We start from the raw sequence: 18,980 nt of genomic DNA on the forward strand, positions 1-18,980 counted from the left end.
GGCCAGGCTGGTCTTGAACTCCTGACCTCAGGTGATCCACCCATCTCGGCCTCCCAAAGTGCTAGGATTACAGACATGAGCCACCACACCGAGACTTAACATTTAATATAATAATGTACATCATTTCCAAATATGGAATGTTAAGAAATCGCTAGTTCTTCCAATGCTTCTCATCACAAAACTCCAGAAAGTATAGAAGAGAAAGGGGATCATTTCTCCTGGACTTGTGCAATTGTTCCTTTTGATTCTATCTGTGACATTAAACTGTTATTATCTTTGTAATCTGGGCCATATATTGAGTGCTTTTCTTTAAGTTTAGCTGCTTAGGTATTTTTTAATATACCACTTGTATTTTCAGAGTTGCATTTTAGATAAGACTCATGTAAAGTTAACAGCTGAATTAAAACACAGTTCAAGAGGTCATTTCCTCTGTCCATTTGCTTTAATTTTAAATACAGGCTTGCAGACACAAAGGATTTATGTTATTTTACAAATTAATTTGGAATATTGTCTTAGCAATAAAAGCTTATGCACTCATTCCTTTATATTATAGATTTAAGCTACATTTAGCTGCTGTGTTTTACACATTCACCTGGGCTCCCAGGTGTGTCTGGTTTTCTTTTCTACCACTTGATTTTTAACACATTTTGAGGTACTTAATATTTTCTTTTTGATCGGTGTCTCTCTAAGAATGGTGAAATCGGTAATGTGTTTGCCAGTGGAGAGTAACGTTGTCTTCAGTTTTGAATCTGGGCTTCTGCTTATAGTAAGACAATGATTTGAATGCATTTCTTTAAAAAGATTCACATAACAGCTGGAATTATGGTTAAGGTATATGATTATTGAACTTGAACACAGTGGCTTTTAAATTACCTCTTTGTACCAAGTATATGAACAGCTGTTTGCCCCTGACACAGGCAAACCTGTTTATGGGACAAACATTGTACATGTGTACATTATGATGGAAATAGCCATTAGCGTTCATTGCGTTTATATATGTCTTAGAGCTGATAACCTGGATTTAGGACACAAGAAAAAATATTGTTTTTACAGTTCTCAAGTGAGTATGTACTAATCTTCAAGAAAAATCATACTTTGCAGTACAAAACCAATGATAGATTTTGACTTTTGAAATTGTTGAAAAAAATATCTTCCTATGAGTCTTAATTTCAAGTGAAATATGCCGAGTTGTAGTTTGCTTTTAAGGTTTTTGGTGCTTAAATTATGTGACATAAACACTCAAATTATTTTTCTAGATAATGTTTTCTGCATGCCAGATAGGATTATTTCCCTCTTCTTTTAATTAGTTACTTAATTAGTAATTTTTAATGGTGTCATAAGCACCCACACACCCCTTACCCCCAAAATCTAAGACCTTGACCATACCCCACACTTATGCTTTTATTTTCTTTAAGATGTCTTTTGATGACCAACTTAAACATTTTTAGTCTTATTAAAGTTATCAATCTTTTGATTTATAGTCAATTAGTTCTATATCTTGTTTAGGAGTTATACAGAATTTGTATTTCCAAGTCATTTCTGACTTGAATGAGCTAAATAAGCAGAATATATCTATTGGAAGTTATTTTTTAAACCAGAAAATTCCAATTTCATTACCTCTCTTTTAAATAAGCAGAAAGGGTTCCCTTTCTAAGATCCTATCCACATGGTTCCCAATTAATTTGTAAGTGAAATAATATCCCCAGTAGTTTTGGAAAAGAAAGAAAACTACTCTCCATTTGAGAGTAACTTTTCCCCATAAAAACAGAGAAAAATGGGTTCTTGAAGCTTAACCAGACTTCAATTTTCCCTGGTTATGTCCAAAAAACAAATTAATTTTTATCCCGTGACTTCTTGTGGTATTCCATTTTAGCCTTTTTCTTAGTGTGGTACAGTAGGGCTGACTCCCAAATACAAAGTTACCAGCTGATGGCTCTGTATTTGGTGATTAAGAAAGGGAATCTGGTGCCAGAAAGTGAATATACAAACTTTGGGTTGAGTTGTACTGTTTAGCTTCCATAATGAATATTGGAGTATTTCATTGGCAAATTCATTCTTTCCCCATCTGGTAAAAGCATCTAGGTATCCCATGAATATTTATATCTGGAAAAAAGTCAAGATCCTTTAAGCAAAATGTGGCCTGGTAGGTGCAGAGACACGTATATTAAACTGCCTATGCCAACGATAGTAGTTCAACTATTTTTTTTTTTAAGTAAAAGCATATTCAACTTGTTTATGAACACTTCTGTATTTTGGTTTTCATTATATATGTTAAAAAAAATAAAGATTTTTCTAGGCCAGCAAGAATGAAAAGAATACAGGAAACCCAGTCCCAAACCCCTCCGCCCGCCACACTCACTTAATGATCTCTAGTCCTAATATGAAAATTCAGCAAAGTTAAGCAGTTCTTTGGAAGCACAGACCAGAGTACGAAGCAATGTTGCAATAGGTACTAAAAGTATTAGTCTGTTCTCATGCTGCTAATAAAGACATACTTGAGACTGGGTAATTTAAAAAGGAAAGAGGTTTAATGGACTCACAGTTCCACATGGCTGGGGAGGCTTCACAATCATGGCGAAAGACAAAGGAGAAGCAAAGGCACATCTTACATGGTGGCAGGCAAGAACACGTGTGCAGAGGGAATCTCCCTTTTATAAAACCATCAGATCTTGTGAGACTTACGCACTATTCAGAGAACAGCATGGGAAATACCTGCCCCCATTATTTAATTACCTCCCACTGCATCCCTCCCACAACACGTGGGAATTATGGGAGCTACAGTTCAAGATGAGATTTGGGTGGGGACACAACCAAACCATATCAACATTGTTAAGGATTTGTGAAACACTTGGAGAATATTCCTTTGTCTTGGCTCTGTGTGAATAGAAATGGTGAGTTTCCCCTAAAGAAGCACAGATCTACCCTAGATCAGGCAGCCTCCTCCATTGTTGTAGAGACTTAGCCATTTGCCCTCTGCATTTCCCCAGCATTGCTGTGAGTGGGGCCTTCTCTGATAGTAAAGCATAGGTACCATGGCCACTGGGCATCCTCTTCTGAATCTTTGTCCTAAGTGCTAATTGAGCCATTTAAAAAAATCAATCATTTACATGATCTTTAGGAATAAATTTACTGTCATATACACATAATATGCAAAAAAACATTTGACTTTGGGGAAACTCTTTGGCCTTTTTCCAATTATCTTGTTCCAAAAGCCCTTCCTACTTTAGAAAAAGTCTCTGTACCTTTCTTGGATTAAATACGCGTCTGTAACATTTCCTTGAATTCAGAAAGTCTGCATTTCTCTTTTCCTATCACTTCCTGTAGCATAAATTTATCAGGATAGGAGAGCCGTCTTTCTGCCTCCTGGCCGTCTTCCCATCTCGGCTGACTGGCACACACTGGTGTTGCTAAGACCTTTCCTGGAAAGAATCAACAGGCAAAAGCTCAGAGCTGGATGCTTTTGCACAGACACTACTTTCTAAAATACACAGAAGGCTGAGTTGTCAGGATGGTGTGAACCTGCCCAGTGTTTTCCTATTTCCAGAGCACTGGCTCTACTGCCAACCATTACCACAATTTTTTTTAAAGTAAAATACATTTAAGGGAAGAGTTGTAAAAAGGTGGCTGCTCCTGCGGGAACTCTTTTGTATTCTTAGCACTAAGTTGTCTAAAAGACATTAAGATGGACTGTTTTTGAAGTTACTCTAACAGTAACACATGTGCTTTTCTGGTTTGTGCTTTGCAGAAGTGAAATTTGTCTGTCAAACTCCAGCAATTGCTGACATTGTAATCCTGGTCGATGGTTCATGGAGTATTGGAAGATTCAACTTCAGACTGGTTCGGCTTTTCTTGGAAAACCTGGTTACAGCATTCGATGTGGGCTCAGAGAAGACACGAATTGGTATAATTTCTATTATTAGCGGTAGCAGTCAGTTGTCAGTGCAAAACTGCTGGGAAGTGTTTTAGGAAATTTCAAAAATTCCTTACAAAGTGACTTTCAGGATTGCAGGATACTCATGGTCCCCCAAAGCACATGTTTGAATCAATAAATATTTATTCCTTCTAATTTTTGCAATGATGCTGTCATTCAATTAGTTATTGAACATATTTTAATTTTCTGAAAAGTCAAGGTTTTCTCTGTTAATAATATAAATAAAACTTTAAAAGCTACAGCTTGTTTAAGAATTAATTGCATAGCAGTTTTCTTTTTATTTAAAAGAAATAGCTAAATCTAGGAAAATGTTGAACTAGAAAATTGGCAATCATTTAATAGTACAAGATAATCTTTGCCAAATTAATTCTAGCCCAGGTAAGAAGCAAAAAAGTTGTAAATCTTTGAGCAATATTACAAATAATAAAAATAATAAATCTTTATTAAACAAAGTCTCCTAGTTTAACTTTTAAATAGCCATTAAGAAAAATGACTCCTTTGAGAAGAAATCAACAACAAATAAATCTAGACCTTTTATCTACAAACATGATCAGATTTTTTTTTAATGCCAGGTACCTAATTGGGTACTCATTTATAAATGGCTAGAAAATATGTACACTCCCTCGACCCCTGTATATGTCTAACTTGATTCCTTTAATTTATCTTACTCAGCAAGTCTTTTTGAAAATTTATAGCCAGGTCAAAAAAAAAAATGTTGCAAAGATGAGGCCTTTCGTCATTCTAGTTTCTTGAGTAGCCCACTAGATTTTTGAGTAACCCATTATTCCTGGTGAGTTTCCTAATCTTTTTTTCCAGGTCTTGCACAGTATAGTGGCGACCCCAGAATAGAATGGCACTTGAATGCATTTAGCACAAAAGATGAAGTGATTGAAGCTGTCCGAAACCTCCCATATAAAGGAGGAAATACACTAACAGGTATATTTTGTTCAATCCGTGTTATAACAACATATCTTTTTGAAGAATAATTGTGTTACCTCATTTTGCCACTTTGTAAGCATTATCATAATGTTTTAATTAAACTAGCACTTAGGATTCTTTGATGGCTGTTTTCCCAAACTCAGCATTGAGTTAAAAGCCAGATATCTCATTCGTTTTACTCTATGACTATAATGTCCCAGGAAGGGCTTGGTTGGGCTAAGAGAAAATGAAACAAGCCCTGAGACCAACAGAGTGGAGTAGCCTTTGTCAGCTAATCTCTTCACTACTTTTCTCCTCCTGCCATCCTCCACCCTGTTATTTAAATATAAACAAATTTCTTCCTATTTTCAAAGAAGATATTTTCTTTGCCCTTATTCTGCAATCATTAGTTATCGTGAAAATATCATGAAATAATTTTCTAAAAAGTCAAGATCCTCTCTGTTAATAATAATAATACGGATCTTTGGCTCATAGTATTTTTGATGAATGATGAATATAAGAATATTTACATTATAATCATCTATGGCACAGTCACAAGGGGTTTGTAAAAATTTTCACCTTGAGACATGCTGCAAGCTGAGCATCCCAACTCTGAAAATCCAAAATGTTTGAGTGCCAACATGATGCTAAAAAAATGCTCATTGAAGCATTTCGGGTTTTGAATTTTTAGACTTGGGATGCTCAACCAGAAAATATAATGCAAATATTCCAAAATCCAAAAATACCTGAAATCCAAAATGATTCTGGTCTCAAGGATTTTGAATAGTGGATATTGAACCTATATTGCCCACCACAAGCAGGTATTAGAGATGCTCAGATGAAACAATGTAGATGTTGTTATTGATTTTTAGGTAAACCAGTAGAATCCTGATAATTGCTTTGCCAAATTGAGGCAAAATCTAGTGGAATTTTTGTTAATGCAGCAAACAATTTATTGAACACAAATCCTATAACAATATTGCACCGTTTCTTATTTTTTTCTGGATGGAAAGTGTCATACTCAAAAGGCAGGAGTACGATTAATGATTTTAGATTTGTCCCTTGTACTCCTAAAAAACAGAGAGGGATTTTTTGGTTCCTTAGAATATCACGAACAAAATTGAAAACCTAATGATGACGCACTACTGTGTGAGTATTCTTGCTTCATCCTGAATTATAAAGGTTCAGATCTGCTTGTACACAAGATCTATTATCATCCATTGGCCATGAATTCAGCGTTCTTTATAAATGCTAGTTTCTGAAAGAATGCAGTGTTTAATTATTTTCATTACCTTTATTCCAGTGGATTTTAGTTCCTTATTGAATCTGTGAAAGACAAGGTATTATAAAAATGAAGATTCACATGTAATAAAAATGTCTGTGACTCAATAGGTTACCCATCTTGTGGTTATATTTTGGAGAATTAGGAGACTTTTTATTAGAGATGGCTGGTGTTTACTTTTCCTTGTTTTCTCCAAGGTCTTGCCTTGAACTACATTTTTGAAAATAGCTTCAAACCAGAAGCAGGATCAAGGACTGGGGTATCCAAAATTGGTATTTTAATAACAGATGGAAAATCCCAAGATGACATCATTCCACCATCTAGAAACCTTCGTGAGTCTGGTGTAGAACTGTTTGCCATAGGTATGTGCTCTTTATAGTCTTGTTTCAACTAAGGGCATAGACCCACAACCACTTAAAACAATATGTAATGTGAAATGCACTTCACTGAAAGCCAGGAGACCTGAGCACTTTTCTAATCTTGGCCCTTGTCATAGGCAGCCCTGTGATCTGAGCCCAGCTTCCTTACAGTTAAAATGGGAGTGATGCTAGCTGTCATGTATCCCATGGTGTGAGGATTTCTAAGAGAGGTGTCATATATAAAATGCTGTGAAAAGCATAAAGTGGCATGCAAAGGTCAGGTACATGTTTGTTACTGTTTAATAAGTCAAGACTTTCTCTTAAGGGTCATAGCTATCTCTTTTCTGGTAATATAGGAAGAATCTAATTTATTGTTTTCAAGGAAATACGATCCTGCAACTACGTAAAGAAGACACAAAGTTCAAGATTTGTAGTAGTTCTTATCTGAAACTAACCCTTTATAAGGTATCCTTCTTGTGTGAAAAAGCATATATATAAGCTTATATATTTGCTTATATATATGCTTTTGTATATATATATATATAGCATACATTCAGAATAACTACAAAATATTTAGATGATGCAACTTTGCTGTTGATTAAAATGTTAACATTTTCTTTGGCAGTGGGAAGGTCTTCTATTTAGTAGAGAACAACAAACTTTCTCAGCAGAACTAAATGCCTGATTCCCAAGCAACACTGAAATACAAACCAAAATATAACAGCGAATTCCTTCATAGGGTTTTGAAGACATTTGAAATTGGTTGTCGTGAAGGGTCCCTTTTATTATGTTTTACATATTTCATTATTTTATTTGTGATCTTTAGTCCAAATAAAATGCATTTATCTTTCTGCATTTATCAAGAATATGGTGCATTTTTCTTTTTGTGAACTTTCCATGAGCTGTTTCTTCTATCAAAAGAGAGTACTCTCTATCCTGGAGTTACATACCCGGTTATAGTGGGTGCTGGCATAAAACTACATATTTCAGAGTTCTATTCTACTCTTATGAAATTGAACTATCCAGGGAGAAGGGGCCTGGGAATACGTGTTTTAAAACCATACCCAGTTCTGTACCTTAAAATCATTCTCCAGGGTTGAGAACACTGGTAAGCCCACGGGAATATCTCCTCTAGGTATATTGCTCCCTTAGAGAAAGATCCTAAAATGTTTTCCTATTTATATATATATATATATATATATTATTTTTCATCAGAGGATGTTTCTGATCATTTTTTCAGAACTTGTTTCCTACTAGTATGTAGCCAAGTACAGTCTAAGAACAGCTGCAGAAGCTGTGGAAACTATGGTGTTCCCTCCTGTTTCTTTTCCTTATTCCTACAGCATCTCTAAGCAGTGAGTTCCCAGAGGTTCAGGTTGTATCTTCTTCACCTTTTCATCCTGATCACCTATCCCCGTGCTTGACACTTAAAAAGTATTCAATAAATGGCTGTTTAATAAGTTAGTGCTCTAAAGAATTTCTAAGATAGCATTATTATCCTTAGTATTAAAAATAAATATATTCTTGAAAGATACATGTAAGTGTATTATTATTATTCAAGTAAGTGATGTATATTATCCTATAGTAATACAGCCATTACTGCTACATTTTTCATTTACAGAAGAAAGAACAAAGACATCCAGGGAAAAAATTAAAAATGTATTATGTTCGAACTTTGTTTTGGTAAATCAGAACCTTGTTATTTTGTGTGCATGTGTGTGTGGTGCGGGAGGAGGTAGGTGTTATAGCTCAGTGGTGTGCAGGAGCCAGCTCATGCCAGTTTGCAAGAGCCAATTGTGCACACCTTTTCCCAAGTCTGCATCCTGTGACCTCAATTGGTAGTTTGGAATAAGCTACAGTGGGGTATTTATTCTACAGAAATTGGCAAACACTACAAATTAGGGCAGAAAGCTGACTGTTAAATATTTACCGCATTTACCAGCGCACCCCTGGAATTTAAATGGGCAATAAATGAATTTAACCATACCGTAGCTTCACTTGTAAAGATAAATGTGAAGTTGGTCCTAGGAGTTGAGTTAAATTTGCTCTGTAGGAACATTTCTTACCCTGAAATTTAACAGTAGATCTTTTAGAGTTATCAATGAAAACAAAATCTTTAGACCCTGTCCTAGATTTGCTACTCACAATGTGGCTTATAGAATGCTTAATTCAAGAAGTATTAGCTTACATACTATGCGCCAGGCATTGTGGAGGTTGTTGAGGTACAAAGATGAACAAGGCAAAATGCTTACAAAACAAATTCCTTCAAAGTCGTGATGACCATTTCCTCTCTTTCCTGTGCAATTGCAACAGTCAAACTATTTTATTTGGGAAGGTGAGGGAGAGGCAAAATTGGGCATATTTTTCCCAGAATATTCCTATGTAAGTCCAAACTTGTTGGTTTCAACTGAATATCACAAAAAAAGCATTATTGGCACCGTTTCAGCATACATTCAATGTTATATTAATTCAGATGTACATTTTAGAAGCAATTGTAGAAGTCCTTCAGGCAAGAACCATCAGAGAGATTTATTTTCCTGTCCTTTTGTCCAATAAAGGAAATCTCTGCCAAAGACTTAAACTAACGGAGGACTAATTTATGTGTTTATTCTCCATTTTCTGCTCTTGTTAATGATGAATAGGTGAGTTTTTAAGCAAAGCTTTAAGTAAATTCATCCAGATGTGATTTAGACTTCTCTGAAAATTACCTGGAAATCAGCAGTATTTATTATCCTGCAACCTCCTAAAGCAAATAGTTCAGAGACAACTAATGCTTTGTTGCTCAATATGTTGGGGTTGAAAGATAAATGAATTGGCACAGCCAGCCATCTAAGAAGTAATTCATGTTGCCCCAGGTAATTTCTCTTCCTTGCTTCTATAGAACCTCCTTTTAATACCCTCTGATGATTGAAATGATGGGGATTATAAAGAAATCCTCGTTGTTTGATGAAGCTTGGGGAAGGAAAATCTACCTTCACACCCGTAAAATTTAACCTCATGCCTCTCCTTTCCTATCTAACATTGTTGGTAAATGTTTACTCATTTTAATTTGCAGTCCTCTGAGAGGCAGTATGAAATAGGGGAACAATAGTTCCAAACTCATAGGATTGGTCGTGAGGATTAAAGGTGCTATTACATGGAAAACACTTACTATGGTGCTTGGGGGCACAGTGATCACACTCTTTTTTAAGGGTTCATGTTCACTGCTTTCTGTCCTATTCTATTCCCTGCTGTATTCCAGACACCCAACTTTGTGCTTGACCATGGAATTCAGTAGATACTGTGGAAGGACCAGAAATTTTCTATTTACATTAGTAAAATTGCAGTGGTTACTAGACAGCAAATTGTATTTATGTATGTTAAAAAATAATTTTCCCTAGCTTTCTCCTTGGCTTAATGCTATATAATAATAATTTATATAATATTTATATAATTAAATATTAATAATTTATTGATAATTATTAATTAAATTACAAGTTAATAATTTATATAGTTATAATAATATATATTTGTTCTAGCAGTATTTCTCAATTTCAGTAAACTTACTTTATAGAAACTTAAACCTGAAGCTTTGATAGTTTAGGATGCTGCTTTAATTACTATTGCTTCTGCAATATTCATGCAAAACAGAAGTTAGTATTAAGTCATCTTCCTGTTATGATGTATTGAGTAAAATTATCTAATCATTTAAAAATGATTCTGCAACTGACTTTTTGTAAAAAGCAATCTGACATGAAATGTTCCCTCTTTAAAGTGGCAGATGCTTTTAACCAAATCCAAGACTGCAAGTCCACCAGAAGGGGGGAGGGTAACTGAAGCATCCTCTCAGATGGAGGTGGGGGGTCCTAAGTGTTGTTTACCAGGACACAAGCACATAATAGCTTTCATCTTGTCAATGGTACATATGCTCACTCTTCCTTTTTTTTGCTTATTTTCTTTCTATATGAATAATTTGTTAGAATCAGAGCAATTGTTTTGTGTTATGTAATAGATATGACTATATTTTTTCATTTCATCAGTTTATTTTGTGTGTGCATTTTAAATAAAATTTTAAATATATATATATATATATGTATACAAGTAGCAGATGATGCTTTGACTGCAGTGAAGATTGACAGGGTCGGATCAGGCCCACCGCAGTCACGCTTTCCAAGGGGGCATAAAGGTCACCATTCTCTTTTTGTCCTCTGTGTAAGGGGTGAAAAACGCAGATGTGAATGAGCTGCAGGAGATCGCCTCCGAACCGGACAGCACTCATGTGTACAATGTTGCCGAATTCGATCTGATGCACACAGTTGTGGAGAGTCTGACGAGGACTCTCTGCTCTAGAGTGGAAGAACAGGACAGAGAAATTAAAGGTAAAATGAGTGACAGAAAAGTCCCGTGGATGTCAGTATTATGGTGCACAAGCCTATCGTGAATTGGGAAAATTCCTTTCGTTTTTCATGTTGGCTTTCTGAAGACCTCTATTCCCCTAAGACCTGAGCCGTCAGAGTAGAAAAGGGAGTATATTAGCAGGCTTCGTGGCGGTGAAGGAGGGACTCTTTAAACACAGGATGATTTTCTCCATAATGCTACATTTACATTTATTTAAAACTTAAACTTTTAATTTTAAGATAATTATACATCCAAATACAGTTTGTAAGAAATAATACATAGAAAGATTGTGTGTTCTTTACTAGTTTCCCCAATGGTAAAATCTTGTAAAACTAATTACATTACCACAAGCAGAATACTTGTCATTGACACAGGCAAGATACAGCACATTTCCACCACGAGGATCGCTCCTGTTCCCTTTTATAGCCATCCTCACTTATATTCCTCTCCCTCTCTCCCTAATCCCAGACAACCACTACTCCATCTCCAATATTTTTCATGTCAAAAATATTATATGAATGGAGGTATGTGGTGTGTAACCTTTGGGGATTGGCTTTTTTCATGCAGGAGAATTCCCTGGAGATTCATCCAAGTCATTGCACGTGTCAACGGCTCTTTCTTTTTAATTGAGTGCCAGATTCCATGATATGGATGTGCCACAGTTTGTTTAACCATTCACACATTGAGGGGCACCTGGGTTGCTTTCAGCCTTTGGCTATGATGAATCAAGCTGCGTGAATGTTCATGTGGAGGTTCTTGAGAAAACATAAGTTTTCATTTCTCTGGGATAATGCCCAGTAGTACAATGGCTGGATCATATCCCGGTTGCATGTTTTATTTAGTTTAGTTTTCATTAAGAGTGGCCTCTTTGCTACTGGACAGTGGTGAAAGTCCTGACTCACTGCTAGGTCTCCTCTGACACTGTCACAGAGTGAGGGAGAATGGTGCCTCCTTACTCCCAAGTGGGGTTGAGGGTCCAGGCAGGCTCTTCAGGTGGTCTCCCTTGATATCATAGATAGGATTGTAGGGGAAAAGATTCATTACCATCTGCTGGGAATGAGTATCTCTTCTCTACTTGACCTCTCACACCACTCTGGCTGGCATGAGGGGGTTGGGGTGGATGTTAGGGCACCCTATTACAGCCAAAAAAGGCTAGAAATTTTAACTTCCCACTAGGCCTTTGCTGGCATGGGTAAAGGTGTGGCCACATTTTTGTTTTTTTTTGTGTTGATTGTCTGCAGTAGAACAATTATTACCAAAAATGTTTAAAAAGTTTCAGTCTTGGTAGGCTGGCCATTTCCTGGTCCTTTGCTAGAGGGAGAAGATTTTGTTAGCAATTTTTAGTCTGTATCTGTTGGTGTTTCTAGGTTGCCAGTTACTTTAGCTCCATGTCTGGGATATATGAGTAAAAGGAAGTGGGAGCTCACCGCTGGGAGGTCCTGAGCCCTGTAGTTCTGCACTCATTGACCTCCTTCTCTCTACTTTTCAGCGTCTTCTTATGCTTGTCTTTGATATAATTTCCAGAGTTTTTAGTTATACTCAGCAAAAGAAATAGAGTAAAGCACTTACTTTATTTGGAGAGATATCATATCCTTGGTCTGCAGGTCGCGCTTGCCTTATAGAGTTGTAATCCGAGAAGAGGGTAATATCCAAGTCTTCTTTCAAGAGTCTGGTTTTATTTGCTGCCTCTGTTGTAACCAGTGTGAAATGGTTCTTTCTGGCTACATGTCCTTCTCTCTGTCATCATTCCCCTTTCCCCAGGCTAGATCTCATGGGGCTGGGCTGGGCTGGGCATCCAAGCAGTATGATCCTGAAGACATTTCTCTGAGCTTCAAAGTGAAGCTACTTTAGAGCTCAGTTTTTCCAAAATAGTCTACATGTGGTTGATGATACAGCATGTAATAAAGTTCCTGCCCATAGTTTGTGTTCAAAACAGTATTTTAAAAATTGAGATTATTAAAGTCCCTTTGAGTAAGTGCTCTTAAAGGGTGAGAAACTCTAAAGTTTAAGCTCTTTATTATCATTTGCATATTGTATTCCCCCTCCAGTTAGATTTTGCATGTCCCAAATTTTTATAGAATCACTTGCTTTAACATGTGTAACACACACAAAAAAATGCTTACATAGTGTCGAGCTCATAGTGGACATTTGGTATATGTTAGTTACTTTTTCTTTTTTTAAATTTTTAGATATTAGTCACTTGTTGAATTGAAATTTTTAGTATAGAGCCTGTGTTCTCGGATGCTTAAAAACACAGACTGTTGTATCAAGCCCAGATATCAATGTCAACTCTGATACTGATTGTGAGACCTTGGTCAGGTTAGCTAACTTCATTGTGCCTTGATTTTCTCACATACGAAGTATGAACAGTAGTAGGAACTAGGGAGAAGTAGATGAGATAAAAAAATCTTCTTAAGACTCTGAAGAGTACCTTTTAATACACACATGCTTAGTTTATGTTTGTTTGTTTGTTTTTTGGAGGCAGTGTGTTGCTCTATCCCCCAGGCTGGAGTGCAGTGGCACGATCTCGGCTCACTGCAACCTCTGCCTCCCGGTTTAAGTGATTCTCGTGCCTCAGCCTCCGAAGTAGCTGGGATTACAGGCACCTGCCACCATGCCCAGCTAATTTTTGTATTTTTAGTAGAGACGGGGTTTTGCCATGTTGGCCAGGCTAGTCTTGAACTCCTGACCTCAGGTGATCTACCCGACCTCGGCCTCCCAAAGTGTTGGGATTACAGGCATGAGCTACTGTGCCCGGCTGTTAATGTTTGTTTTTATTATTTATTAACAATGACCTTAATTTAAGAAAGTTCTCTGGAGTCAAGAACTATGTCTTATTTAAGTTTAGTGTCCTCGGAACTTAGCATAGTACCTGGCACCTAATAGACATTTAAATGTTTGAATGAACAAATGGATAACTGAATCAACTTATCTAAAGAGGAAAATCTTAGAGGCAGCATAAAATCAATATTTCTGTCTAATGAGATGTCTTAGCTTCATAAGAAATAACTTTGGGTAAGAGGTTTATTTGATGTGTTTTTTTAATTTAGCCTCAGCCCATGCCACCACTGGGCCGCCTACGGAGTTGATTACTTCTGAAGTCACTGCCAGAAGCTTTATGGTTAACTGGACTCATGCCCCAGGAAATGTGGAAAAATACAGAGTTGTGTATTATCCTACCAGGGGTGGAAAACCAGACGAGGTAATAAGGAGACAGTATTTTCAAACCATTCTTTTTATTCTCTCAAGTCTTCTACAATAGTGAGAACAAGGCAGAAATATAAATATAAGATTATTCTGTCACAGACATTTTAAAGAATTTGACTGAAATACATTTCTACTTGTTCATATTGTTCTCCCCTATCTCTGAGTTATGGCAATTATATCTTTCATCTCTCCAAATAACACTCAGAACTGGTCAGGTATGAATTTCTAACACAACGTATTTTTCTTCTTAAAGTTAGTAAGTTCTAAAGTAAAAGGTATCAGTAGCTGATTATCCGGCCAGGATCCCTTTTGCTATTTGTGCATTTTTTCTACTTGGGAGTGGTCTGAGCTTTCTGCCTTAGTGAAGTCTGTGAATTCCAAAGTGTGTGGTCATATATGGACTAGTCCTCCAAGGCTTGGAGTTTTCTGGACATTTGTAGGGATTAGTGCAATGGAAAAGCCATGATGAAGCAGCTATGGGCAGCATTTTTTATGGCTTGGCCAACACAGGCAAGAACACCTATTGCCAGATGATTGGATCCTTCCCATTTCCTACCTTTGATACCACAATTCACAAGGAATATGTTAAAACACGATGAAATTCTTTTGTCTTTTCCTTTTTGTTGTTCTAACCTCTGATTGACCTCAGCATATTTCACAATGTTCTGTGTTATGGTAGGATTTATGATACTTTTTAAGTGTTAGAAAAGTAGATTGTGGAGTCTTAAATCACTTGGACCAAAAAAAAAAAGAGAGATCCTAGTGCTTCCAATGATTCTTTTATTTTTCATGACTAATAAATCTTTTAAGTGCTTCCCAAAGCTCTATGGAAAAATATCATGTTTACTGTTATTAAGTGGATGTAAATAGGATAATAATTAGCCTGGTATCGACACAATTATTTCTATTAGATATGAATTAATAAGGGACTCTGGACACATTCCATAAAAGGTGCATCACTTCATGTAGGAATTCAAAGAGAGTTGACTGCCACAGTGGAAAGGGGGATGTGGCACAAACAAGAAAATATTCAATGAAATATTCTTGCTGGAGATATTTTCGCTTTTTGATTTCAATTCTGCGTGTAAGATATTCCATACTCTCATTACTCAAACTGTTCTTTAAACAGGTGGTGGTAGATGGAAGTGTATCTTCCACAGTGTTGAAAAACTTGATGTCTTTATCTGAATATCAGATAGCAGTCTTTGCAATCTATGCCCACACTGCTAGTGAAGGCCTACGGGGAACTGAAACTACACGTATGTATTTAATTCTACCCCACTTCTAACTTTGTAGAGTGCTGCTTAGGAGGCCTTTCTTAAATTGAAATTCTGCTCAGGTCATGTTGATAGACATCCTGAATCAAATTCAGTCAAATTCATAGAAGACATTTGTCGTGCTATGTGTGATACTGGTCCATGCTTGAGCTGTAGTCTTGCAGGTGCTATGTCTTGAAAAAGTTGTTATAAATCTCTGATAGGTTTAAGAGCAATCTTGGTGGTGAAGAGTACAAAAAACATTCATTCATTTATTAAATAAGTGTTTAGTAAATGCCTATTATGAACCAAGAATTGTCCTTGAATTTGTCAGTAGAAGTAGAGAAAAAACTCCATAGCTCTCCTGCCCAGTAGAATGCCAAGGAAATTATGTTACTGCTATCTTTATTGTTCATATCATTGTAGGTAAAACAAGCTTCTGAATACTAATAATTCCCTCCCTGGGTAGGATCGTAATAACACACCATGACAACATACACACATAATTCACACACATACATGCACACGCACACAGAATCATGAGAAGAGATAATCTTTAAAAAAAGATCGAACATCTTACAGTCATTTCTAATATTAACAGAGTTCCTATTACATGCAAGGCACTATGCAAAATTGCTCTAAAAAATCTGCCTCTGATAGAACAATAACAGTAAGCAACAGTAAGCAACAGTAATAACAGTAAGCAACAGTAATCGCAATGCGCCAGGCACTGTGATCCTCACTCTCTGAACTTTCTTGGATTTATCCCTGGCAACAATCTGTCAGATGAGTGTTAATGCCCTCACTTTGCAGAAATATTTTAGTGACAATCCTTATTCTCAAGGATGTTTTCGTGAGCCTGGGCAACATGGCGAAACCCAATCTCTACAAAAAATACAAAAATTAGCCGAGCATGGTGGCACACAGCTGTGGTCCCAGCTTGTGAGGCTGAGGTGGGAGGATTGCTTGAGCCCGGGAGGTAGAGGTTGCAGCCAAGATTGCACCACTGCACTTCAGCCTGGATGACAGAGGAAGAACAGGCCTCAAAAGAATAATAAATAAAAGAAAAAGGATGTTTTAGTGTAGTAGGGGGTGGGGACACAAACCAAGGATGTGCAAACAGATTAGTGCAATGAAGGGCTGTAAGCACTCCCATAGATCTGTGTACAAGGAGCTGGAAATGTCAGCAAAGTCCTGAACTTGACATTGTGGTTAGAAGAGTAGGGCAGGGTCACATTAGGGAGGGTCTAGAACCATATTTGAAAACAGCAATGTTTCCTGTTTTTCATCAGCATAATTTAACCCAGGAACTTGCAATTTATTCTTAATCCCTTTCTCCCTTCCCCTCAAATATGGCCAATCTTATTTCTTGATAATTTCATTTTTCTCAAGGACACATATATAAGTGGCTCAACATTTAAAAAAAAAATCTCTTGCAGTTGCTTTACCCATGGCTTCTGACCTTCTACTGTATGATGTGACTGAGAACAGCATGCGAGTCAGATGGGATGCAGTGCCTGGGGCCTCAGGTTACCTGATCCTTTATGCTCCTCTAACAGAGGGCCTGGCTGGGGATGAAAAAGAGGTAACCACCTCCTACCTACGACAGTGCTAGAATCTTTTATTTCCTTAAATAAAATAAAATTTTTATTGTAAAAATTTAATGTAGAAAATTTAGAAATTTCAGATTAGCCAAAAGAAAAAAAAATCACTTATAATCCCACCACTGAGAGATAGCCATTGTTAACATTTAGTTAACAGTCTTTGTCAATGCATTTTGAAAGCAACACATGGAAATGGTTTTGTAGCCTGCTGTTTTCATTTTATTTATTGTGAATCTCCATGTCATTAAAGAAAATTTTACAAAGTCATTGTATACACCCATAGTATTCTGCTGTTGGTTTGAACAGGTCATATTTAATCAATCTGTGCTATTGGATATTTAGATAGCTTGCCATATAAATAATGCTTTTGTGAATATTCCTAACATGCATCTTTGCATAATTGTTTGATTATTTCCCTAGGATAAATTCCTAGAAATAGAATTTATTTTTCAGAGGGTAGGCAAATTATTAAGGTTTACACTCGGTATTGCCAAATGGCTCTAGAGAAATGTTATATGTTTTGCTTTATGTGGTGCATAAGTGACTGTTTTCTCCATATACACTGAATTAAGTTTTTTCTTACTAATTCGAGAGGTAGATAAACATACCTCATTGGTGCAAACTTTTGAATTTATTACATTTTAAATGATGAACCTTTGACTTTCAAATGACTTTCAAACATTTAGTCCTCATTTTTAATTTGTAGGAGACAATAGCTATAATGCAGACATTTAAGGAATGAAGAGGATGAATCTCTGGCACTTGGAAGTGTAATGACCAGGCAGGTGGAGTTAATAAGCAAAGCAATTCAGAGAACTTGATTGTCTAAAATTGTATAAAGCCTGTCCCTGATGATCGAAATCTTTGGGGTCGAAAAAATGGTGAAACTGAGTGTCAAGAACAGGGTATTGGTGACACGTGTCTTTTTATTTCCAAGGCTTAGATGGTTTTTGTCTATTTGAATTTAAAGTTGATCTAAATTATTTTGACAAAAGACAGACTTACAAATAGTGCTGAGAAGATGCTCAGCCTCACTATGAAAAGGAATAGTAGTTTAAAACCAATAGATGAGTAAAAAAATTTTAAAGTCTGATAATACTGTGTATTCATAAGCACATAGGAAAAGAATCACTCTTGTAACTGCTGGCGGGCATATAGATTGGTATAGCTCCTTTGGAGGATATTTTGAAATATTTCATCCTGTTGAAGATATATACTATTTTTTGGAAATGTATCATAGGGAAACATCTTGCAAGCGTTTTTCAATGCAGGCACTTTGTTGGAATAAAACGTTGCACACAACTAACAGGCCTATTAATAGAGGAATGGAAAATAGTGGTATATTTATAGAAAAGAATACCATAAAGGAATTAATGATGTCAACTGTGTCCTTGTGTGTCAACACGGATAAATCTCAAAACGTAATATTAACACAGAAAAAATAACAAGCTGCAAAAAGATTCTGTTGATATGATCCCATTATGTGCGTTTTGAAACATACAGGATCATATATTGTTTATAGATATCTCTATATACATACAGAAGTACAAAAATGCAGCAGTAAGATATACATCAACCTCAGGGTGGAGGTGGTGGACAGAAAGAATGAGAAAGACCTTTTGTTTTATCTGAATATATTAATTTTTTTAAAAAGAAAATCTGAAGTTGATATGACAAAAATTTGATATTTATCCAATTTGAGTAATGGGTACATCAGTGTGTATTATATTATTTTCTGTAAGTTTGTGTTGTATATATTGAGATAGTTCAAAATTCAAAGTTTTAATTTGATAATTAACCCTGGCAGTCATATGCCTGTAGACTGGAGATTTTTTTTTTTCCTTCCAAAACATAAAACTATCCCATCACTCTATTGTCACACAACTGAGAATGTTGGATAGTTTGAATCCAAGGGTCAGAAAAGGTGTTCAAGAATCAAAAAAGCAAATTGCCAAATTGGGTGTCAAGGTGAGCTGATCTCTTCTGAATACTGGAAGTAACTTGCAATTCAACTGCGTGGATTCTCTTGTTGAATGGGGCCACAAA

General features: G+C 36.3%; 1 protein-coding gene across 1 annotated transcript in view; it reads left to right on the forward strand.

Annotated features, from left to right (window-relative positions):
• COL14A1 (collagen type XIV alpha 1 chain) overlaps positions 1–18,980 on the forward strand; it is a 243,649-nt gene that overhangs the window by 62,078 nt on the left and 162,591 nt on the right. The window contains exons 6-12 of the mRNA XM_003256159.3: positions 3,746–3,901; positions 4,748–4,867; positions 6,329–6,493; positions 10,687–10,848; positions 13,918–14,069; positions 15,204–15,333; positions 16,770–16,915. Of these exons, the coding sequence (XP_003256207.1) occupies positions 3,746–3,901; positions 4,748–4,867; positions 6,329–6,493; positions 10,687–10,848; positions 13,918–14,069; positions 15,204–15,333; positions 16,770–16,915 (1,031 nt within the window). The remainder of the gene's footprint in view (positions 1–3,745; positions 3,902–4,747; positions 4,868–6,328; positions 6,494–10,686; positions 10,849–13,917; positions 14,070–15,203; positions 15,334–16,769; positions 16,916–18,980) is intronic.

Source organism: Nomascus leucogenys, chromosome 16 (genome assembly GCF_006542625.1).
Source record: "Nomascus leucogenys isolate Asia chromosome 16, Asia_NLE_v1, whole genome shotgun sequence".
Classification (NCBI taxonomy): domain Eukaryota; kingdom Metazoa; phylum Chordata; class Mammalia; order Primates; family Hylobatidae; genus Nomascus; species Nomascus leucogenys.